General features: G+C 41.0%; 1 protein-coding gene across 1 annotated transcript; it reads right to left on the reverse strand.

Annotated features, from left to right (window-relative positions):
- Positions 1–1,057: 1,057 nt before the first annotated feature.
- On the reverse strand, positions 1,058–24,705 carry vps35 (VPS35 retromer complex component). Its single transcript, XM_071537384.1, has 17 exons — positions 24,628–24,705; positions 22,832–22,930; positions 22,467–22,563; positions 21,726–21,849; positions 20,966–21,148; positions 18,453–18,672; positions 17,048–17,131; positions 15,202–15,311; positions 13,457–13,553; positions 12,526–12,674; positions 10,253–10,460; positions 9,810–9,965; positions 8,640–8,762; positions 8,340–8,519; positions 7,836–8,075; positions 5,690–5,833; positions 1,058–2,957 (listed from the first exon to the last, which is right to left on the reverse strand). The coding sequence occupies exons 1-17, from the start codon at positions 24,628–24,630 to the stop codon at positions 2,778–2,780; spliced, it is 2,397 nt and encodes a 798-aa protein (XP_071393485.1). The 5' UTR covers positions 24,631–24,705; the 3' UTR covers positions 1,058–2,777.
- Positions 24,706–25,336: the final 631 nt, after the last annotated feature.

Here is a 25,336-nt window from a genome sequence, read left to right on the forward strand (position 1 = left end):
AGTCATGCCAACTGTGAAATCTAGTTCAGTGATTATTGTAGACTACAGCCGTGGGTCCTGCCTCCAGCCTTGAGTCATCACACCTTTCACCATTAAAACAACAAATAAGTTCATAAGCATTGAACTGTGTATTGTGCCCACATAGCTCTTCAGTAGATTGCATGTGCCGAGTGAATCAGTGTTTAGTTTATAAAAAAAAATGCTGCTTTTTTTTCCATTCTCCTTTTTTGTCTGAAATTGCTCATGACTCATCCAGCAACCAGGCCACGCTGGATAGAGGCTTGAATGAAGGTAACTGGATGAAAAGCGATGGATCCTAAACATGTACTGTTCACACAAAGACCTTTTCATAGCTGGAAATGGTGACTAATTTAAAATATTTTCAATCCTTTTGCCAGACAAATGGGGGTGGAAATTGAGATTACTTTGCGTGGCACATTCTCCAAAGAAGGAGCTGTGAAATAGAAGGTATAGACCAATATTAAGCTATAGGTAATATGCAGCTATAATACAGACAATTATAGGGCTCGCTCAGCAGAAGAGAAATACAAGACTATGCAAAAGCATACTGTCATAAATATACAAATTCATTATTGAGAAAGGGGTAGATTAACAATTACGTAACACTATAGGCTTCAAAGTCAACTCCACAGTTCCATAACTGCCAAGTTCACCATTAAATCCAAATGAATTAGTGAATACTAATGTAATGATCCTGGAAGCTGAACCATTCAGTTAGATCATTCTAACTGGATGGATGAATGAATGAATACATCTACCAGGTGTTTCAAAAGTAGGTATACAATTCTTAATAATGAAAAACAAAGCTGTATAATTGTAGTCACTTTTAACTCATTTAGTCAGTCAATCGTCAAATTGTAATGCATGACCTAAAGTGTACCTGGAAACAGAAAAAATATTTAATAATACAGTGAGTACTAATGTATATGAGATTTTATGCTGTTGTTGAAACTACTGTTGTTAAGGCCATTCCAATTAACGATTACATTGATAGGCTGTGTGTGTACAGTAAACAAGATGCAGACATGTAGGGTTAATATCAATTTGTTTATTTGTGCAAATGACATTGATGATAATTGATATTTATTCTGCTTTTTTCCTCTTTCTCTGATTTACAAGTAGGTTATACATACAATACATGACAGAGATCCAGGGAGGGAGAGGAATAGGTAGATGCTGCCTCCAACAAATCAACACAACATTAACAGCTAAGAAATAAAGATGTTAGCAGACACTGTTGAAAGCTGCAGCTACCAATGCAATAATCTCTCATACACGCACACACACATCATCAAGCACTCAGTATGGCAGCTTAACTACCATGCAATTTCCAGAGGAATCACTGCCCACCCCCTCTACAAACAGATCAACTTGAAGGGTCAGACTGCTCTGTTATTCACTAGCCGGCAACAATGACACAACATTACCAGGCAATGGATTACATATTTCAGCAAAGCAATGTCAATCTCAGACACCGGAGCTAAGCGGTACAGCTGGTAGGACGCTTCATCCGCAGCCTCGCTTCGTCTTTGTTCCGCACATGCAGAATGACTTGGACACCTGGCGTTGGCCTATGCACAGATATGCTCTACTTTACTCCCTTTGAACACATACGTCTGTCCACTGGGCAGAAGACAGCAGCCAGAGATAAATGGACAAATGAACAAGAAGCAAAAAGAGTGATGGCGAGACGTATCCGACGTATTTAATCAGAGAAGGGACGAGAGCGTGAGTTATATTTTAAAATACGAGTCCACACATTTTGACGAGAGGCAGGCAGCCAACACCCCCGCCATTCTTAACCTCCTACAGATTCTTCAAAAGGTCACTTGTACTCTCCTCGCTGCCCATAGACTTAGACTAGCAGAAGGATCAATAATTGTGGAAAATATTGCATGATTAAATGGAAGGATAAAAAATGTTTGCACCACAAAAGTCTGAAAGGGGGTGAAAAAGTGGTCATTCTTAAGTGTTCGTGAGGAACCGTGCTCATTGTGTCATGTCTGCAGTGCCATAGCATGCGTCTACACCTGGTAAGACTTCCCCCAAGCCATCCTGAAGAACAGCAGACTGGCTATTAAAAGACTTCTGGCTATTGAGGGGGAGGACTGCACACCATGACACTTCTATTAGATTCAGCAACCATCAGATACTCAACTCAAAGGTTTTCAATACGAGGAAAGAGACCTAAGACCCAGTGGACGAAGACTAACAGCATGGCTATGGGGATGCTACCAGTGATACAGTAGCAGACGGCGGGTTAAAGTTCATCTGTTTATTAAACTGAGTATCTCTCGGCTCTCTCGGCGCGGGGGGCTCCCTCTGGATGACGAAAACGCTCAAGTAGGAATTCACGAAGGAATGATGCCAAAGACTTTGGAAGTGCAAGGTGAAGATAAGTGCAGTGTTGTCGATGCACCGGTTTCTCAAAATGTAACATTTCAAACCTGTTCTAGCTAAAAAATAAAGTCATGAAATGGTCCTGGGAGGCAGGGGGGAGGAGGAATTGATGGGGGGGGAAATAAAAGATAAAAGGAGAAGGAGGGATAGGGAAAGATTTAAAGAGGAAGATAAGATAGCTCTCGGCGGCATAATCACATCACACTTTTATTTATTTATTTTTTTAAAACCCTGACCTACTGGATGGGATACCTTGGTGCGAGTGTGTTTTTGCAAGTGTGTGTGTAAGTTATATATTCACAATCTAGTTATATATCTAGAGTTTGACCCCCAAACCCTTTCCATCCGCTGTGGTTTTAAAGGACCAGGCCCTCGTAGGCAGGGCCCTCGGACTCGGGGGACTCCCTCTGCAGGCGCAGATGCTCCAGTGTGTTGTGGAAGTGTTTGTTGATCTGCTCGGTTTCCTCGCTGGCCTCCAGGTTGGGCAGGTCCTCCCTGATCTTCTGGATCAGCTGGTTCAACACCTGAACCGTCACCTAGATGGGTGGAGGATCAGGGACAGGGTTAGAGGAGAATTGCTGCTCATAACGCAATATTTAGTAGAGTAAGTCACGATTTGGAAATGTTTACATGCTCAGACTTGTTTGAAGCCGTCAAGATGCTATGAATGAAGTTTTCTGTAGACTTTGGTTGCTCCTGATCAGCTTTTACACACTTAACATGAACTTAGTGATGATAATACATTTAAATTTATGCTTTACAGCAAATCAAACATGGATTGTCAACCAAAGAATTCAAGCTGAAAGCTGAGGTGAATGGTATTTTCTAGTAGGAAGCTTGTATCTGCTGACTTTCTCATATGAGGTGAGTGCAACATTAAACCAAAAAGTAATCTAAAGAACCAGGCATAACCGGAATTAATGGTCTGCTGTGGTAAGGGGAAAAAAAAGAATTTCACCACCATTGATGTGAAATGACAGCTGTAGGGCTGTGACGTGCTCCATAGTTCTTGGTCAAAACAATTGTTTAAATCAACAATTCTTAATTTAAAGCCAATTTAAAACAAGATTTGAAGATGCCATTATGGGCTCTATGACTCAATGATTAATTTGCAATTAGCACTGGATAAACTTCATGTCACTCAGGACAAAGAACCATCTGAATATCACATGAAAACAGAAATTATCCTTTTAAACGACACATATTATTGTCATATATCATCTGAAGAATGATGTAGAATTATTAGGAAAATAAAGATAAGAGTATCAGATGACTTCCCCTGCTGGGGGAGGAGAGAACTATTGGCTGAAGACATTTTGCTGCATAAAACAAGGAGGGTTGAAGATAGTAAAGAAAATACATTAAAATCAGATGGTGTGTTCTGAACTCCCTGCTATTAGCAGTAGAGCCATGCAACACCACATGCACACACACAAATAAGTGTGGTGAGGCAGATGGCTGGGATATGTGGGAGGATGGATGACAGTTACAAAGCCTTCAAGGTGGAATGTGAATGCAAACATTAAAGAACACAGAAAACTATTTGGCTGTAGAGCTGATGGCCATGCTTGATCATTTTTCTAACGTTCTCCCTCTACATTTCTTTAACAGAGTGGTCAAATGTTATGTGCGTGTAGACGTTAGCTGCCAAAATGTGATCAGCTTGCTGGGATCAGTGGGTTAATTGTGGGGGGCTGGAAGCTGCATTGAAGCTGCTCTAAGCAATTTAACACACTGGTGGCCCCAAATGGCAGTGAGAGGAAACTGTTTGAATTCGGAGGACTTCAAGGTGACGTCAGTAAACTAAACGTCTTCTTAGTGTGGTGGGTGGAGGTGGTGAAGAGGTTCAGCCATCGTTGGTGAGTCCAGCTTTCTCTGGACGAAGTGCTGCTCACTGCTATTTAGGAGACTCTTCTATATTTAACTCTTAAGTTTTGATTTGTCACTTCCTATGTGGAGAAGCTTACCCACCAGTGACCAAACAGGCACCCAAATTAAATTTGGGCAAATAGGGTGAATCCACAGCATCCCAATTAGGGAGGATGGGACACTTCTCTGTTGCAGCCCCACTCTGTGATTTAGGCTAAGATGGCTGGATCTTTACATATAAATCCTGCCTAGTGCAGCTATAAGACTGAATGGATTAAAATTTGGCCTTTATTAACTTGGTGTCAAAAGAGTGAGGAAAGGAACTAGTTTGCTTGCACACAAGGGGTGGAAACCTGCCGAAACCTGCTGAAACATCACACTGAAATAAGATATTAGCTGGGGGAAATGTTGCTTCTCTCATTTAACACTATTCCCTATTTAACTACTCAACTATCTAACCCTTTTCTTCAGTTTCTGCTTGTTGAACGCCCATACCTACCGCCGTTGGCCTAGGCCACTTTCTGTGACACACTGCTCGCTAATGAATCCTGTAATATCTGTAACAGACATTTACTCTCTTTTATGCTTGTAATAATCTTGTCTTCTATGCTTGAATATCCTTGTTATTAACTTTTATGCCTTGTTTCTGCTAAATGTTTGTATTGTTGTGTATATTTGCTATTGTCTTTTAACCTATCTTTTCTCCCTCACAGCCCCCCCCCCCCCCCCTCCATCAAGAAGCTTATGCCTCTTGTCAGGCCATCATTGTAAATAAGAACATGTTCTTAATTGATTTCGCCTGGTTAAATAAAGGTTAAATAAATAATAAAAAATTGTACTGTATTTTTGTATTTGAATTGTATTTGTAGCTGAAAGCATAAGGTTTTTATCAACCAGTAAAAAAAAATTGAATGGTCGAGTCACCAAGCAAGAGCTCTTCGCTCTATGGCTAAGTGAAACTGGAATTGGTCATCTCTAGCTATTCAGTCATTATAGTCATTATATTGTACTGTGTGGCCAGATGACAACACAGAGTCCGCAATTAGCTCCTCTCCCGTTATTCAGGCAGAGGAAGGCTGGAACAGGGGGGCATACAAATTTAAGCATACTGCATATTGGCACAAAATATCAGCTAGTGGTAGTTTCAATTCAATAATACTGGCCTTCAAAAACCCGAATCAGTCAATCCCTAATCTGAGTGCATCTTTATACACGTAGAGAGAACTGAAAACAAGAAGAGCTGTTGGTGAGGGAAATGACAGCGAGTGGGAGTGAACCACATTTAGCAGGAGGAACGCCAATGAAGGGGACTAGATGGAGAAACCGGAGGAAATCAGGATGACACTGTAACGTTGGGAGCCAGAACAGCGAGGGAGGAGGGATACTCATGGTTTCTCACCGCATCGTTTTCCCTCTCGTAGAAGCAGACATATCTGTTGAGGATCTCAATGAAGAGCTGGACCTGCAGCGACGGGTCCATGCACTGGTTGGCGATCTTCAGCGCTTTCTTCAGACACTCCATCACCCGCTTACCGTCACGGATCTGAACCCACAACAACCCACAACGTGGAAACACAGATTGAAGTGCAGTGTCATGAGCAAAGAACAACATATTTCACGTTGATGAAAAATAACTGACAAATAAATATAAAACTTCCACACCCATCATCTGCAGCTTGCATTTTACATACAGGCTACATGATGGTTATAACTGTGAAGCTGTATAACCACTGGAAATCATTTGACTTAGAATAGCTTCACCGCCGACAAGCGGCTATTGATTTATTACTGGTGCTTCAGTCACTGTTGGCACTGTGTTGGCATATTTGACTCAATAGACCCAGATGGCCATTCTGAGCTGAGGGAAATACAGCGATGTGTATCATGGCAGGAAACCTTCAGTGCCCCTCTGAGCCACTCAGCCACAGTGACTCTTCAGCATTATTCATCACTGATGGAGCAGCAACCTAACTTCCCTGGCAATCCAATGCATATACTGTATGTACATATCGTGACTGACTTCATTAGTCATTAACACCAACACCAGGATTTGGCTCAGTTTGCTTCCAATTCAATCAGTTAAGGAAGTGGATTTTCTATTAAATAAAAAAACTGGACTCTCTTAATACAAGAAGCTTCTGAAATCCAATCTGTATCCAAAATGAGAGTGATGGCTTTATCATTATGTCAACTGTATTTTCAATTTACATTTTGAATGGCGTGAACTTAAAGTGAGTAGACCTCAACCCTGAAACACACACACACATACACACACACACAACTGTGTCTTCCCCATTCTTCTGTGTTACTTCAGGGACAGATGTTGCCGTCATTGTGAGCTAATGGTGCCTCCGTCATTTTCAGCAGTGTGTCTCCCGCAGGAAGTCTCCATCCTGAACGTATCCTGGATTTGTCTGAATCAGACAAATGTGGGCCACGCGAAAAGCCTTGCTATCTGCACTATGTCACACAGCAGCAATCAAACACCATTCAATTTCAACTCACACAAAGATAGGAACAAAGACTTCATTGCTGTTGAATTCCTTTCTTGAGTACTGCCTTCAATTTCAGAATGGATAAAAACCACTTACTGACGGCCCATTCATTCATTTGTGGAAGGGAAATGAATTACTTGTGAGGCTGACGAACACACTACATGACTGAACAGACTGAAAACGTTGGGCATCACATTTAACAACTGTCAATTGCAGATTTTTGACTTAATACACACACTTGACGACCAGGAAACACACACTACCCCAGTTCTAACACTACGTGAAGCACAGATTTTGCAAGAACAAGAAACAGAGTATTTTTCTTTCCACACGTCCTGTATTTTTTTTTCCTTCTCTGGTGCTTAGCTCTCGTTGGCTATTGCCGCCGTGGCTATCTATCTCTGTTCAGATTTGAGTGGTTGACCAGCTCACACTACAGGAGGATGTCAAGACGACTTTACACCTAGTAGGGTGCATTGTAAGTTTTAATTTGTATCTTATGTGTACATTGGAACTATTTCAGTTGGTGCGTTTTGTTAAAATTTGAGTAATGCGTTAACTCGAACTTTGTTTGAGTTAATGTTCAAACGAGCCTATGTTTGAACTTCTCACTGGTACAAAAGACTGCTGGTCCCTCACACACTACAAGATCATCTGTAGAAGCCCTGAATCACAATTGTTGTTAGAATCAGCCTAAAAGCCGTGTAGTGTGTGCCCAGCCTAAGTAAGATTGGAGTAGGACCAGGCATGTAGTAGGGGGTAAATGCACCTAAACTGAATTTACCCACCTTTTTATTGGTAGAGTTTACTCACCTTTTTACTAAAATCTTTAGGCTGACATGAATCTTTATGATATAAAGTTATAGTACACATCATACAAGTATCAAACTGATCAAAGTTATAGGAAGATAATGTCTTTTAACAAACATGCATAAATAAGTTATTTTCTGAAAGTATAAGTGATTTTTGTTTCTGATCTCAGGTCACAGTTTACCAACCGTTTTAGTTATCACTACTGTATGATGAGTAAGTAAGACTACTACCACACACCTCTTCGCCATTTTTGTCAGTGCTGCGACCGGACCAGAAGAGATGGGCGCAGATACTGACGGCTCGGCACTGGTCGGGCTTCTTCAGCAGCTTGGAGGCCGCCAGCGCACACTGAGTCCTCAGCGGCTCGTGATTTTCCTCGCTGAAACACCGCATTCGCTCGAAGGTACCGATGATGAGCGTGATGGCCGCCAACTGGGCTTTGGAGTCGCTGATCTCATCCTCGTACAGAGAGAAGGCCTGGTGAGGGGGACGGGTTGGGAGGGAGGGGGAGGAGGTTAAAAGGTGGGAGCCAGAGGGATAGATTGGAGACGAGATGCATTTCCTTTTATACACTGCCCTAAATATGTCCCTATAATATCAGAGATGTGTGCTTCCCAAAGTTTTCCCTCTGGACTCTTTCGCCTCATATCCCTCAGTCAGTATCATTGTAGATTATTTAGAAATACAATGCCTAATTAGCCTTTGCTAATTAGTGGAGGGCCACTTAGCTGTTCATTATACCTGTGACATGAACTCGTAGGCCACAGTCTCGTGGTTTTCGAAGCCAATCTCGCCTGCAGCCAGCGCCCCCTGCAGGAAGAGTCGGAGAGGCAGCTCGGCGAGCTCTGCCTTGATTAGCGCGCTGATGGTCTGGTGGGCGAAGGAGAAGATCTTCTGACATTTCTTCTCCCACTTGTCATCCTGGTGAGAGTGGTTTAAAGACACAGGAAGGAGAATTAATTTTAGGAGGACACTGTATGATACAGTAAAGAGAGGAGGGTATAATGTAGAAGATGTAGTATATAGAGGGTAAGCATGTACCGATGAGGAGTTTTCCTTGTATCTGAAGGCCAGCTGGTAGGCAGCGAACACCAGAGGAGGGAGTGTGTAGCGGATCCTTTGGTTTCCTCCAGCACCAAAGTGTTTCCGGGCTGTGTTCAGAATCTGATCACAAGTCATCATGTTAACTTCAATGAAAACAGGGCAACAGTGAACACACTTTCCCCCACCAATGATGCAGTCGCACTTTGGGCCAATTCAGTTGCAACTCATACAAATGTGAAAAAGGTTAAAGTTTTAAATCTGTTAGGTAACAATGCAAATGCATTTTGTAGGCCCATCTGCATTGTCTGCTTGTCATTTCTGGGTCATTATGTGGTGCCATATATTGGCTGATTGCACAAACGAAACAGTCACACTCTGGGCCAATCAGTAAATAAATGACAAGAGGCCCTTGAGCTTCCTAATGCTAATATTTGCTAAGCTAATTAATGCTTTAGCAAATATTTCTATGTCAACATACTTGTCTACACATAACACATGGGCGGTATTAATGTAAACTCTGTATTTTAAAGCATTAAGGAGTTATACTAGTTTCAAGAAAATCTGTTTTTCTTCATTAATATACAAATTTATGCAGCAAAGTGGCCTACAATCTAATCAAATCATCTTCTCTATAGCGGGAACATGTGGTGTAAGAACGAAGTTACTATCATGTATTGTTCTTGAGTTATTGTGTTCAAAAGAACTTGTCTACAGACAGACAGATGCCAAGACAACATAATGTCCCACATTAGTCAAACCTTAGTATACTGTTTTCCAGTATACTAAAAATGCAACATGGTGTACACTGATGGTCCGAGAAGCAAATTTGTAGGATAGCTGATATGTGCAATTGTAACTGTTGCAATCAGTGCAATTTAAAAAAATCTGGAATGCAGCTGTGGCATGCATCATTTCCCAAAGTTTCATCAGAATCCAATCAGTGGTGTTTGAGATATTGTGTGTGATGGATGGATGGATGAATAAACTGATGAATGGAGACTGATCACATTTCATCATGGGGGACAAAAAAACAACTTTTTCTGGCCATAAAATAGGTTGGTTTGAATTTTGAAAAAACTTCAAACTTCACTGAAAGCTGAACATAGTGAACAGACAAACATACAATCAACCATGGAAAAACTAAACGTAGTTGAGGAGAGTTCTCACCAGGTACTGTTGGTCAGGGTCGTCAGAGTGCAGCAGGTGGATGAAACGACCCACAAGGCTCTGCTCCTCAGCAAAGTCCTCGGGGTCGGGGTCTTCTGCCGGCTGGTCTGGCTGGTCCTGTATCAGCGTGGACACCAGGTTCAGGATGGCATCCACCTAGAGAGACCGATGGAAGGGGAGGAGAGAAGTGGAGTTAGTGCTTTAATACTAAAGTCATTTTGAAAGAGGAGATGGCTGGGGAGTGAGAAGTGGACAATGCAAAAGAGTGTGTGTCTCTATCATTCATGATCTTTCAAGGAAAACAGAAATGACCTCACTCAACACTAGGCCATCCTGCCTTGCTCCATGCACTCACTGTAAGTCTCTGGGTAAGGGAGTCAGCTAAAAGGCTAAAATGTAAAATGCTGACATCCTAGTGTGGGCGTATCAGCGAGTGATCCCACCTGCTCCTGTGCCACGATGGTGGTGTTGTAGTCCAGTGTGTTGCTCAGCACATAACAACTCATGCTCTTGCGCGACTCATAGTCGAAGTACTCAAAGAGCGGCGGGAAGTGCTTGAGCTGCAGCACCGTCAGGATGTTGTTGTAGGTGTCCACCGGTATCTTCAGCAGTCTGGTCAGCTCCTTGGACACTGCACTGCTGGTCGCAATGCTGAAACAGGGAAGAAAGGGGAAAGGAGGACATTTTTTGGTACAATACGATTAAATGAGACCAAATTCAAAACAACTGGTAGCTTCCATCTCACGTCGTGGTATTCTTAGTGCTAGTATTTCTCAAAATTAAGACCACATTTCCCATAAACCCTGTTGTTTCCTGACTCCTGACTTGGAAGTGATTTTTATATCTGACTTTCACTCCTTCCACCATCTGCCACTGCCAGAAACTCTGAAAGCTTTAGTTCCATTTGCGCTGGAAGAGCAGCAGCCTCTTCCTCTTTTGTGCTGTAAAGCACAAAATCCAAGATATTGCAGCTGGCCGGTGGATGAAAAAGTGGATACAGTGGATGAAAGAGTAGCTCAGCCCATACATAAAGTTTTGTTCCTAGTTGGATGACCAGGAAAACAGGTCCTGGTGACAGGGGTTGAAGGTTGAAGGTAAACACCCCTTTGCCTTCATGGAATCATTTTTGGTGGAGGGTTGTGGAGCGGAGAGTTTCCCCAGAAAGCCTGAAGACGACTGCGTACTCCAACCACTTGAGCCAACTGGACTCGCACACCATAACTGCACACCTACACCATAAAGAGACCAAGAAGCTGGCGCTGAGTGGCAACCTTCTACAGAAGAGGGCTTCCCTCACCCTGGTGAATGAACTGGCAGGGCTGAAAAGGAAGTTATAGCAGGCTAATCCACTTAAATGATTACCAGACTAGTCAGCACTACATACTTTGGGCTGATTGTTTGTATTGGATGCCTCTTAACATTAGCTATCCAGCTTGTGCTTATTAGACTTAGTGGATATACTGTAATTGCAACACAATGATCAAGTAGGCAGGGCTTGAGGTGTCTAATAATTTTACTGGCTACTGTTTGTATGCTTATTTACCACAGATTATATTAGCAGACTTTACTTCTAGTAAAATGACACTATAATTTTGTTTTTCCTTTCATGGACAGTTATCGTTTGCCATGCCTTTTTTTTTTTTTTTTTACCATGGAAGACTGGGGATTTTCTCGGCCAATTGAGCATCTTGAACCCCTGAATTGATTCTCCTCCATTACTCTTGGGTAATAGAAGGTCTCTTCACAAAGCACTCCCAGCACTGCAAGCATGACCGTCAGCCAGAGTACAGCTCTAACAAGCTGTTTGTCTTATTCTGTCTCTTTCCCATGGCTTCTCCAACATTAGTGTTGTGTATTTGCACATGAGCCTTCAGTCAACACATCATGTATGGGGGTTGCAAGGGCATCTACCTATGCTATTCAACAACAGCAGGTACACGCATCCACTTTACGCACAAGTGACATTCATCATCAGAAAAGCCTGAGGGTACGCGCAAAATCAAGAAGTGGCGGACGTGTCATTAGGACCAAGAACTAAAGTAGTTCTAAAATGTTTTGTGAATGAGGCCCATTATTTATTATTTAAGTCTCCCAAATGACTCCATTCTGTGACATCTTGTTACCCACCGAAATGATATTATAGCACAGCTGCAAGTTCAATTAAACCAGTGTTGTGCTTAACCCTGGGTTTTAAAAATTCACTTGTCACAGTGTATTTGAAAAGGCTGACTGCCTGTGACTGCTTGTGAAATGACAAGTATAAGATGTTTTCAATGAGATAGGAACAAATTGAGCAGCTCGAAGGATAGTGTTGGGCCATATGAGGAATTTAACTTTAAATATATGTTATATATTATATATATATATATGTATGTGGCAGCTACTGTCAAAAACATGTTTTTGTTTTTTAAATTGGTGTCTATTTTGTCCTTTTGTTGACATGTTTTTAAATTTAGAAATAAAGGTTCGGGTCTTAATGAACAGAATATGCTAGCTAGAGTAGTTTTAGTGTAGGGGATACAGGGTAGATAAATTAACCCATTTGTAAAATTCACTGATATGCCATGACTTCAGGGACTTTATTTAATTCCCTGTCTGGAATGTATCAATCACAATTTCATGATAGTCCAGAAATCCCACAACCAGTGACAATCTTGTCCACTGCACTTATTTAAACACACTGTAACCCTTAATCCTAAAGCATGTCAGGACTTACTGTTCCAAGTTGAGCTTGTTGAAGATCTCCACGGTGCTCTCCAGGACCTTATCTACATAGTCGACGCGGTCGGGGTAGCACTTCATGGCCAGGTTGATGAGAGAGACCTGAAGAGAGACCACGTCCTCTGATGGCATGTCCTGGCGAGACTGGAGGAAACCATAGGATGAAAACGTCAGCATGTGGAAACCAATGTTTGTTTTCAGCTTTAACAATACCAATATTTTTGGATTGAGGCTGCTGATAGCCGATATTTTGTGCTGATATTTATTACCTTTAAAATGTACTACTTTCATGCCAAATAATTCCAAAAAGTAGAAGTACTCAGTGTCCTAGATGTTTAATCTTGTCAGGGTGGAAAAGTTGTTACTATTCTCATTTAATAAGAAATATAAGTAGTTACTGAAGTGGTTTACGATTTTCTCATACCCCTCGACCAAACTAAAAGTCAAATATGTTGCTTTGCTATTTCATTTAAAATGCTATTTTGACACACATTTCACCTTTAACAAATATTGCGCCTCCTGCGATTTGAAAATTGTAGTAGGCCATATTGCGATTTCGATAAAATTTCGATTAATTGTTCAGCCCTACTGCATGTGTTCCATTTATTCTGCTTATTATTTTGGTTGAAACTTTACTGAATGTTGCTTTACCCCGGTGTTATTCTCAGCAAATGTTTTCACAGTGAAAACATTTCATCAGTGAATGTGTTAGTATTCAGGATGACCTTAGGTGAGCTCATTCTGTTGCCTGCCACCTAATGAAGACTCAGCAAAGGAAATGAGGGGAAAAAACTCACAATTCTTGAACTCTGCATTGACACTTTCTTTCTCACTTTCAAATTGATAGCTGTGTTGTATGACACGGTGTTAAACCTGTGTTTATAATCTCCTAAGGGGGCTTCAGGAAAAAGGCTGATGTAAACTACCTGAATTACAGTGGCCACTTGCTGAGAGAAGATGTCGAACAGCTTGATCTCAGCCGGGATGCCAGGGCCATCTTCTCGGTGAGCAAACAGGGCTAGTCTGAAGCACAGAGCAGAAAATATGAGACATCAGAGTGCATTCCCATTGTTAAGGAAAAACAACGGCGGTGGCAGTCTTCTTCATCTTCCTTGAATGCTGAAGACCTTTGAAGTTGAAGAGTCATCCTTTTTCCCATTAGATTTCCACAGCAACTCTCTTTCTCACCACCCTTTCTTTTGACAACATTTCCATATTCTGTGGTGTAATCAAAGCTGTTCCAAAGTTGTATTGTACCAGCGACAGTCATAACAAGCAGGCCAAGACTGTGAAATCTAAAGAATGGATACCTCAAAGGAGGTCTCCATGCTACGTTTGAGGTACAAAACAGCTGTATGACAAGTAGAGGTGAATTACACAGACAAAAACAGAATAAAAAAGTCATGCTATTTTATTCCATGGTTATATGAAATGTGGAACTGGCTTTTGGTTCACCATCATTCTCTATGCTAAAGCATTGCACCATAAAATACAGATTTTTCTTTCAAATGCTTTCCATACCACCCAGCCTAATTTGAAGCTTCATAGCAAATTGCATAAAACTAGTTCATGATCCTCTTACGCTGTTCAATATCATCAATTTGTGATGTTCAGTGTATTCCAGGATGTGATGTTTTGTAATCACAAAAATGATTGAAATGCTTTCCCTCAACCTGCCTTATCTACTTCTAATTCAGTTAGTGTCTTCCTAAATTTCCCAGAATGTCTTTCGACAACCTGCAGAGAAGGGCCGTGAACTTGTTGCTTTCAATCAAAGATGGGCGTATGGGAATAAAGACAGCTGGTTAGCTAGCCAACTTGTTTGTGAACACTGGGGCACGTCTCTGATTGCGCCCGCCCCCCTTACTAAAACACAACATGTCTTGTGGCTGCACTGCAATGTAGTCTACTGAGGCTGCTGTTAGTGAAGAAATTGGTATCTCTGCCTCTTCTATGATGGCCATGTCCCTGTATGATTGTTGAATGTCAGTGCAAAACGGTGAGTCTGAAATTTTATTTGGCCAGTTATCCGTGGTAATAAGAAAAATACATCACCAAACAAAATGGACCCCGAAATGCATGCATGTACTTTGCCAATCGTTGATTTTTGAACAGTTTTAGGATGGATTTCCCTTTAATCTGCTGTCATATGTGTATAAAGTATGATTCATATGCTACAATGGGATATCGAAGTATCTGTAACAGGTCATGGATGAAATATATTCTTGGATAAGGAGAGTTGGCATCGCCTGCTAATCTGGGCCTGTATTGTGACTGTTCTCCATGGTAAAATTTATTTTTCAAATTCATTCAAGAACTACCCTTATTGCTAACATCATACGGCATAATGTTCTTATCCTGGGACATGCTACATTTGGAAACAACTTCATGAGAAGTAAATAATATGGGACATTTAAACTATTCTATTTTTAAGAACCAATAGTTCTAAACTGTACTGTTTATGTGATTGTGATCATTACGGCATGGTTAATGATTTGGCTTTATCATCACCTGTGTGCATAAATAATGACAGTAAATACAGTACAAAGTAGGCACTGTCAATCAAATGGAGAAAACTGGGCATAACTATGTTTCTCTTTAGAATCTAGCTTTATTTAATTTGGGTCACATATCTGCTAATATTTACAGTGATAGTGGAAGTAAGTTGTACCTGTCGATGAGGGCGATGATGATGTTTTTGACGTTGACGTGCTGATGCAGCTCAGCACAGGAACGCAGGAATGGGTTGAGGGTCTGAAGGTGGAACTCATCTGGGAAAACCTTGAAAGGACAGGATTAGTTTAGTGTCTGGAGTGGATGCATGCTGATGGCTTCAGACAAGTTTAAATACTGTTATTCTCTGCAGTAATAGACAGCCAGGCTGATGGCGGAGACGGCGCTTTTTGTAACCTTGAATGCCCTTAAGCCACGTTAAACCTCAAATATATGGAAACTGTGATTTAGTAGATTCAAATAAAGCATTTTAATTGTATGTGTGTGTGTGCGTGTGTGCGTGTGTGCATGTTGGAAGCAGCAAAGTGTAATGAAAGCAGTAAAGTGTATTTGTTATACAACACAAAACTATCCAGTCCACGTTCCTATTGATATCTAATGCCAGACTGCTGAATCACAGAGCGACAATGAAGGTCTGGAAGCAGGCAGCCATAGCTTGATAGTGACTCAGCACGACAGCAATAATGCGAGGCCAGGCTGACATGCCTGCTGCCTGCAAACTCTCTGATGTAAAACCTTAATAGAAAAAAAAAACCTCCCATGAACCAAATCAATTCTAATGCCAATGATGATGATGCTGAAGACCTCAGTTATGAGAGCTGCTTGAATAGAAATATCCCAAAGCACATGTAAGGTTGGCTAATTGGCTACATCGCTTTCCTTGAGTCGGTATGGATTTCTTCAAACGGGAACAAAGCAAGTTTGACAGTTTGTCACGGCAGCTGGTGCAATCTGAAAACTCTGGCATGACCACTAGTTGGCACATTCTAAATATTTCAAAGCGCATTTCGTCTGCCTCTCACCGAGAGTAATGTCATCCAATCCAAAAATTACAGATATAAATTGAAATGTAATATGGAATTGAACTTTGAAATCAAATCAAATGGGACCCTACCAAAGTAGTTTCTTTGTTTAGCAAGAAACTTTCCATATAAGATTGAAAAGCACTCAATCAGTGATAGCATTTATAGATCATGTTATTTCATTTACACAAAATAATAATTCCAGGTGAAACTACATGAGGCTGCTGAAAGTGAAGAGGCATTTTGAGAATCACTTCACTGATATTTTGGCATGCAATTCTAAAAATATGGCCCATAATCAGGTCAAAAGTAATCCGACAGTTTTACAGTGGTGTAAAAACATTGTGAAATAGATGCAGGCCTCAGTTTAAATGTGTGTGTCCAGGCCCTAATAGTTGCCTCTCAATGCGGTTTGGCATCTTTCAGTTTTTGTGTACAAGCAAGCTACAGACATTTATCTGTACAAATTGTATAACAGAAGGAGGCAAGTGTCTTATGATTTTATGAAGAGGATGAAAACATTCATGCAACCTTCAATGCTCACTGCTGACCCCTTTTAGCTTATAATTCCTCAGGTGATTGGCAATGCCCCTCAGTGCCCCTTTAGCACTCTATCTCAGTGTTTCAATCAGAGAAGGGCACCTAGACCAACATTATCTGACACTAAAGAACAACAACAAGTTGAGCAATACTAATACATTTCTGAAATGCTCTTTTCATTTTTCTGGTGGATGTATTTTTTGATGCTCAGAAAGCTGAAATATTCACTTCAACCCAGCTGATGGAAACGCACCTAATTCGCAGTTTATTTTTTGCACAAATTTCAAACATTTGTGCAAAATTTGCTTGACAGTTGGATGGAAACAACTAATAACGTAATTTCCCTTGAATACAACCCGCCCAGTCTTATCTGGCACCGCTGTTAGGCTCAAGGTAATGCCCATGGTTTGGACCACAGACGTGAACCAAGTCAATATCTACCTGAATGATGCACTCCATTAGATACTCCTGAGCCAACGAATCTCTGCAGTTCACGACCTGCTCCAGCACTCCGGGAAGTACGATCTGGGAAGAGGAAGACAGGATGAAGAAGAGGAAAATACTAGCCAGTTTTAACCAGACATTTTATGGCTGCCCAAATTACTGAATTAAAGCACACTCCAGCCCCAAATATGCGTATCTAGAGGTGAGAGCGTGGATGGGAATATGGTGCTTTAACTAAACATGTTAAAACGTGCTTCAAAAGGCTGAGGCAGTGGAAAGCACAGACAGATAATACGGGAATGCTTCTGAATTTTAATACCTTGCCTCTCATTATGTTCAGATTTATACATTCAAAAGAACCCTGTTGCTTTGAGGGGGTGAAGTTAAAATAGGCCTCTACTTTGGAGACCAAGAATTTCCTCGCTCTCTCACATGATTATAACTCACATGATTATAAAAGATTACCATGAAGGATATAAAGACTGCTTTACTGTTAGTGTATTGTTCTGTTAGTGTTATTCTTTTATCCCATTTGAAAAAACAGAAGAAAAGCTGTGAGAATGACGAGGCTATGAGCTAAACCTGAGGTTGTGCCTTTGCAGGCACAATATCGACAAAAACACTACCAAGAAGAGCCGAGCTGAAAGAAACTGAAGAACCCTTTAAAAATGAAGAGATTATAGGCTCGCAGAATGCTGATCACAATTTTGCATATTCAAATGCACTTCAGTTTCCATATGACAGCATTAATAGCCCTCAACACACAAGGGATAAGCTTAGTTCTAAGTGGCACTTACGGGAGACTAATAAGGGTGACCTTCCAGCAAAGCTTTTTGATCTGACACTAGCGAGGAAAATACAACAGCGATGGGTTTTTCTGTGCTCCATATTCATTAAAGAGGAGATACACCTTTAGTTAATTAGCATTATAAGATGGACAAGAGCGTTTCAACTGCTGATAATAGAACTGACTTAATCTCTCTCTCTCAAACACACTTGTCTCACTATACTTATGAGGACCTTCTATTAATACATTCATTCACTAACCCTCACCACCACATGCCTAGCCTTAACCTAAACTTAATCTTAACCCTAAACCCAAATCCTAAACCACCTTTAACAATAACCTAAACCTAATTCTAATGTTAACCCTAACCCCAAATCCTATCTCTAAACCAGCTTTGCTCTAGTCTAAACTAACCTTAACAAACTTTACCTAAACCTAATTGTAATTCTAAAATTAATCCTAAACCCAAATCCTAATCTTAGTTCACCCCTACTTAGCCCCTTGAAGAAGTGAGATCCAATCAAAATGACCTCACTTTGCAAAAATGTCATCACTCTGAGGTTTAAAACTCAAACTGGTTCCCCAAGGAGAAGTGTACCACACACACACACATACCTGTTTGTACTTGTCCACATTGACTCCCTCCAGCTGGCTGAGGCGAACCAGATTGGTTCCCACCAGGATCCTCAGCTCTTGCCTTTCCTTCTCCCTCTTCTCTCGGTCTCGGCTGTGGCCCTGATGCTGCATTCGCACCCACAACTTGTTCATCTCCGCAAAGTTCAGCAGGACAAAGTCGATGGAGTCGTTGATGTCGCCGGTCATCTCCTCCGTTCCTCTGTGGGGGAAAATGGGAAAGGCTGTAAGGTTAGAACATGGATGCATGTTAAGAATCAAAACTATACAACACCTTTTCCAATGAACACCTCTCATTTACACATCCTCTAAGACAAACCAGCGTTGCTTTTCCTTTACTATTTATGGATACAATTTAACACTGAACTCTGCTATCATTTGTGATCTGCAAAAAATCTTTGTGTAAATGTCCACAGTGTTTAGCATTCATGGCAACGGAGGTTATTATTAGAACATCAAAGTGGGCTGTGGGTGTGGAAAGCCAGTAGGGAGGTATTCAGTTCCAGCCATCAGGGCATACAGGGATAATATGACCAATATGACTACAACAGCACCCTGAACAAAAATGCTGCTTGCTAATAATTTAATGATAATCTAAAATGGGCTAGGTTGAAAGTAAAACAATGTAAATCTGTGTTGTAAAGGGGAAACTGTCAGAGAAAAGATTCTACAGTTGCGAAGAGGCAATTCACCAATATCAAAGTAGCCTAGCCTACATGAAGCTGACATCAAAACACATGTAACTTAGCAAAGCATCAAAGAGATCTATTTATGTATTATCTATTTATATATTACTTGATATTTTTCTTGTTTGCCGTGGTATCATAGTAGTATCAAATTTTTAGATATTAAACTTAGTATTGGTATCAGAAAATTCTGCTATCATGACAAGTACACTTGCTTAGAAAAGTTAAAGAGAATAATACATTCATACATTAAAAAATTCTAGTAATCAATGGAGGTCTTTGGCTTGGTTCATGCTTTCTGTGTGGCTAGACACGCAGGAGCCACAGATGTGCTGAAAATTCAGCTCTCCATGTCACCCAATATGAAAAAAAAACAGGTTCAGCAATTTCTTACAGTTCCTCTATATTCAGCCAATTTTGCCACATCACTCACGTCATTTCAAATTGCAGGTGTTTTATGGCATTGTGCCCAACTCCAATGCACCCAATCATTTTAGACACAATTACATCATTTTGACAAGGCGCACTCAATCACATCCATTTCAGCATGAACCAGGCTTTAGCAGTGTAGCACTGTGTGGGAAGGGGATAGAGTTACCTCTAGCCTAACAGAGGAAGTCAAATATGCAAAAGTAAGTAACTGGAGTTGACACTAACAGAGTCTACAGACAACAGCAAGAAGTAGGGATGGGATGATATGTTTATCTGTTTATCTCTATCTATATAACCCCGATACAATACGTAATAAATAAAAGTCTAATCACAACAAAGTCTGACTGTGCAGAATCACATTTATTTCTGAGACACAAATCTTTCTAGCAATGGCATTGGCTTGCTAGAATGTAAACAACAATTTAAAAATGTCATTACAAAGTGAAAATAGTATAATTTGGATGGAGAGCTTGGGAAATTGTGATGGTCAAGCTGTCTCATTTGTGATGACTACAGCAGAATAAAATGGAGCCAACATTATGATTCATTTTTCTGCCCCATGATATGTATCGTCACTTTTTTGTATTGCGATATATATATTTCAATATTTCGTTCCATCCCTAGTAAGAAGTGTAGTGCCTACTCTAGCAAGTGAGTGAAAATGGCCCCCTAAAAAGCAGTTCAGAAAGCAGAATCAGCATTGAGACACAGGGACATTATAGGGCAAGTGCAGCAGGGTCATAGAGGCCTTGGTGGAAGTAAATCTACATGAAACAAAGCCAAAAAAAAAAGAGGAACCTGGGAATTGAGCAAATACATCACCAAAAGGAAACAGTAAGAAGAGCCAACAGACTGAAGCTGAAGCAGGGACAATGGATGAACTGGTTCAGTGTAGAGAAGAAGTGCTTTGAAATATGGAGACGTCTGGGATTAGATTCATTATTGGAGCAACCTATGATGTGCTGCCATCACCCCAAAACATCAGCCTGTGGCTGGGTGAAGACCAAACCCTCATGTCCCTGTGTTCAGAAACAGCAACTCTGAGCTTAGTCTTGTCCGTGGACCGTACCCTTTGTAGCATAACCAAGTCCCTGGCAGCAGCAACTGAGAGTAAATAATAAAATCCTGTTTGTTTAACTATTAGGATAGAGAACCGTCAGCATCAACTTGGCTTTGTATGTGAAGGCGAACCGGTCATGGAAGATGTATTAGTGAGTAGGCACAAGTTATGGCAGTTAGGAGACGTTAGGGATTAGGAAATGTGAATGGACATAGGCCTGACCTAGTACTGTGGTCCAGCAACCAGCGATCAGTTTACTTTACTTGGAAGACACAGTAGATGAGGCACATGAAAGGAAGAAGCTTAGCCTTGCTTACTCTGGCTGCTCTCCGTCGTCGGGGAGGATGTTGCGGGTGCACTGCAGCAGGTAGTTCCTGAGGAAAAGGCCTCTCAGCGGGTGCTGGACACCACGGCACATCTCCACCAGGTCTTTCAGGATATCCTTGCGAGACTGGGGGAAGGAGCGAACGTACACCACGCCCACTGTGATCAGCAGGTAGCTGGGGGAAGAGGGGCAAAGCAAAGAGTGTCAGTTTGATCAGAAATTCATCATACGTGCCAGAACTGTTAGATGGGATCAAGCTTTAATGGTCCTAGTGGGGAAACTCAGTCGTTGCAGAAGCAAATAGTAATAGGATATAGCAAAGAATATAGCAAGTGAGAGGTGTCAAACTTAAAACTTAAAATAGCAGCACTAAGTAAAAATACATAAATAAGCAATATACAGTATAAAGTATATATCAAAATCAATAGATAAAAGCTCATGGGTGCATTGGTCTTGCAGAGTAGGACAGCTTCTCTTAAGAAAAACCAATACAGTAAACAAAATCTGTATCTTAAAACCAGGGTTGGACAGATATATTAGTTTGACAATATATGTGGCCGATATTGTCAGTTTAGTTAAAAATGTGATCTGGTCCAGTCAGTTTTGTTCACCTTTGATATGATGGGTATAATGCAGTTTGACTGATAATTACTGTATTATTGATCTATACTTAACTATAACCCATGTCAGTCAAACCCTACTTAAAACCAAACAATTAGGCTTGATGGCAGTTCAGTTAAAGTGGTACTCACAGTCTAGGGATGATGTTGCCTGCGTACTGGACCAGCTCATAGAGATCAGCCACCTTGCGTCCCTTGGCAAACTCATCAGTCAGATAAACCTCTAGGTAGTGGAGCTCGTCAGAGATGGCCATGTCTGGACGGACTGTTAGGGACTCTAACAACTCACCAGAGCTGACAATCGCTAAACCACACATTGCAATAACTGTTAGCTGCAATCAGTGTCTAATATTGATTGCATATCATAGTCTACGCAGCATATATAGTGCTTACGCTGTATTTAAAAGGCAGCTAGTTTTCACTAGCCTGCAGACTCATGCAGTCCAGGTTTAGCTGTAAAATACTCTCATATTTGTACACATTTTGGTAGTACCCCACTATCTTTAACATAAGCAAACAGGGTTGCCTTCACACAATATATAGGCAATATCATTACATTGTAAAATGATGAAATGTGGTTATTTTAGCATGTGCCAAATAACAGTTTCTTTGTCAGAGATCTTTCTAAAAAGATACTCCACTCAGCCATTAGAGACAAATGGAAATGTTTAATTCACTAAGAAACAACACAAAGTTTAGCAGTGGCTTCTTTCCAATCAGAGAGACAAAGGACAAAAAGGTCAAGAAAGAAAAGCAATGTGGGGAAAAAAAATCCATATTTACATAGGAAATTCATTAGTATATAGCCTTGTAACTGTTCTTTTGTTTTTTATATATATTCCTATATGCACAAGCTACACCTGTAGAGGATACAGAGTTCATAGTAGCTCTTTGGAGAGAGCATGGAGGTCCTCAGCTCCCCCAGCATGTTGGAGGCATGCTTCAGAGCATCCATCAGCTTGTTCTTGTCCTGTAGGCCATACAACAGGGTCAGGTTGGAGACACATGGTCATGGCAGTGTACCACTACTTTTTAGTAATACTGAAAACATCTCACAACTTAATAACAGTGTCATGCAAGTAAAACACTGGTAATGCAGCTCTTAATATTTGAGATTTTCTTTTATAAAAAATGTGTGTTTGAAAAAACTTTACAGATTCATCTACAGAGTGAATTATTAAAGACAATGATTACAGCCCTTCAATGTTAACATCACAAACAAAGTGGGATCATCCTACCAGGCATCGCTTCATCTGGAAAGACTGGACCTTGACAGCCTGCACAGCTTCATCGAGAAGCTTCTCCTGTTCGTCCTGGGGAGACTGCTGCGTGGTCGGCTGAAACACCAGGGAAATGGAAACATAACTGACGTGGATCTTTGCTTGTATGGATCTGACAGCAAATGGCTAAACCAAGAAATTCATTTGTTCCCCCAATGTACACTATGGATCCGTCTTCATTCATTCATCTGTCACAAGCTATAGCTCAGACACTGCTGATCAGATGTTGATGAAACTTGGGGGAATTATTCATTTCAATTATGCGTTCTGGTATATCCAAAAATACACTGATTGACCCAAGAGGCTACAATTACAGGTCAAAACAAGATGAAATTTTTTTTACCAATTGATTTCATAGGAAGTGATCGGTTTGTGTATTCATTTATATATTCAAGGTGTCAGTACAAGGATAAATGCTGATATCACTAAATTACATTTTGTAGTGAGTGTATTAAGTTTTACTCATGGCCTTATTACAAAGGGGTGTGTGTATGTGTGTGCATGTGACAAATCCAGTCACAGAGAATCCCTGCGAACACATGCAGCATTTTTGAATTCAATGAAATCTCAATTTCTGTAATTCATTCAGATTGCCTGTTATTCCCACTGTCTCCTTCCACCAGAATACACTGTGCTGGGTGGAACAGTGAACCGATTCTTAATAGTTGATATTTTACTGAAATAAGTGCTGCTTTGTGTGTTTCAAAAGTAGGCATAGATTTATACATACATTAAATCAATGCAGACAAAGGACTGTGCAAGGTGTGTGACAGCATTGCAGCGAGAATGCAAGAATATAGGAACGATGGGAAAAACAATTTGAACACTTATGCAAGTGAGAACAATAGTCCTACTAAGGTGTTGTTTCCTGGTATTAAAGGTCCCATATTGTCAAAAACCTGTTTTAACACACAAAAATCAAAAGGTTCTACTAATAAATGCTTAAATTGAGAAGGTAACACAGTATCACGGTTACGCATGACTCTTAGTCTGTGTGTACAAGGGAGACCAATCAGTCAGACTTTGTCAGAGATCACATTACATCCATTTCTACTTCGTTTGCCCATTACTAGCTGAAGAGAGCAAAGACTAAAGACTCGTCTAGTGACAGAAGTCATGAGAGACCGTCTGAATGAGGTGACAGAACTAAACACACCGTAACACTGCCAAATGAAGCTAGAGAATGCTGAGCTATCATAAATTAGCCACTCTTTCTGAACAGCAATGCACTGACATGTCAGTACTGCCAACCAGCACACACACGGTTCCTGCATTATAAACCGTTAGCATCAAAGGGAATTCGGGTAACGTTATCAAAACAAGCTAGAATTTGACACAGCAGAGCAGGACAGCTAACGTCAGCTAGCTACTAAACGCTAGCCATCTGTACTATCCCGATAGACATGCTGGTTAGCTCATTAAACCAAGCACAAGTTGGAATACCAGTGGCATACCTGCATGGGGAATATGTTGTAGATGATCTGAATGAAGGTTTTGATTCGGACATTTAGTTAGTCGCAAGCAATCAACCGTTTAGCAGCTTGTTAGCTAGCAAGCCGCTGGCTAACGTTACCTCGGTAGCGTTAGGCCATAGCACCATTCACAAACAAATTTGAAGTCTCATTTTAAGTTTCAGCCGGAGGAAGACGCTTCTCGTTAGTTGTTGGAATGACCAAAATTTAACACACACAGAAATCCGAAGGAAACGTGTGCATGCAATGCATAATATTGTCGCTATTTAGACAGCTACTTACCATGGTTATCAGATGTGTGTCAGTAGGAAAGGCTGGCCTGTCATGTGACTCAGACTAATGCTGCCTTCACGGTCTCCTCTCAGCTCCTATTTCCGGGGACAGACGGCGTAAATACGGATGGTCGCGCATTCAAAAGCTTTTGGTGGGAAATAACTAAACACACCCTGTCGTAAGAGGTTTTTTCTGCCTGTTGTTTCATTCTAGAAATCAAGTTGCACGGAGCCACTTTGTGCTGCGACGGCAGAATGGAGAGGAGACAATTGGCACCAGTCTAGGCATGTAGGCCTAATTGATGTTTTAGATATGTCTAGTTGTTGTATACTTCACTTTTCCATGAGTTTAGAGCATGGATTTCATAGTCTCTGTCCCTTAAACCTCGCATCACCAAATTGCCACTTTCCCGGCCTGTGAAGACAGCATGTTCCCAGCGACCCTGCTTGTCCCTTGATCTAATGTGACCCGCTAAATTGTAATTTGTCAAATGTTAATAACGATAACAAATTGTACATAACGATTTCATCTTGTGACATATGAGGTTGACGTGGACGGTTTCTCCCAGTGGGAAGTTCGTTTTTACCATAAATCCGATATACAGTGAATGCGGCATGAATGCATAGATAAACATGACGTACACATAGACGTGCGTACGTACAGCCAATCAGACGTGAGGAACGTGATGACGTGTCGTGGCGTTGGACAAATCTCCCGC

This window comes from Centroberyx affinis, unplaced genomic scaffold (assembly GCF_046629955.1).
Source record: "Centroberyx affinis isolate AG114_WGS23_722 - 3 ecotype Tasmania unplaced genomic scaffold, CSIRO-AGI_Caff_v1 ptg003032l_1, whole genome shotgun sequence".
NCBI classification, from domain to species: domain Eukaryota; kingdom Metazoa; phylum Chordata; class Actinopteri; order Beryciformes; family Berycidae; genus Centroberyx; species Centroberyx affinis.

Excerpts from the sequence above, each read along its gene's own strand:
- vps35 (XM_071537384.1), bottom strand. Across the intron at positions 18,673-20,965 it reads GACGACGGAGAGCAGCCAGA|AGGAACGGAGGAGATGACCG; the intron begins GTAAGCAAGGCT and ends TTTCCCCCACAG. Across the intron at positions 2,958-5,689 it reads ACGAGAGGGAAAACGATGCG|GTGACGGTTCAGGTGTTGAA; the intron begins GTGAGAAACCAT and ends CCACCCATCTAG.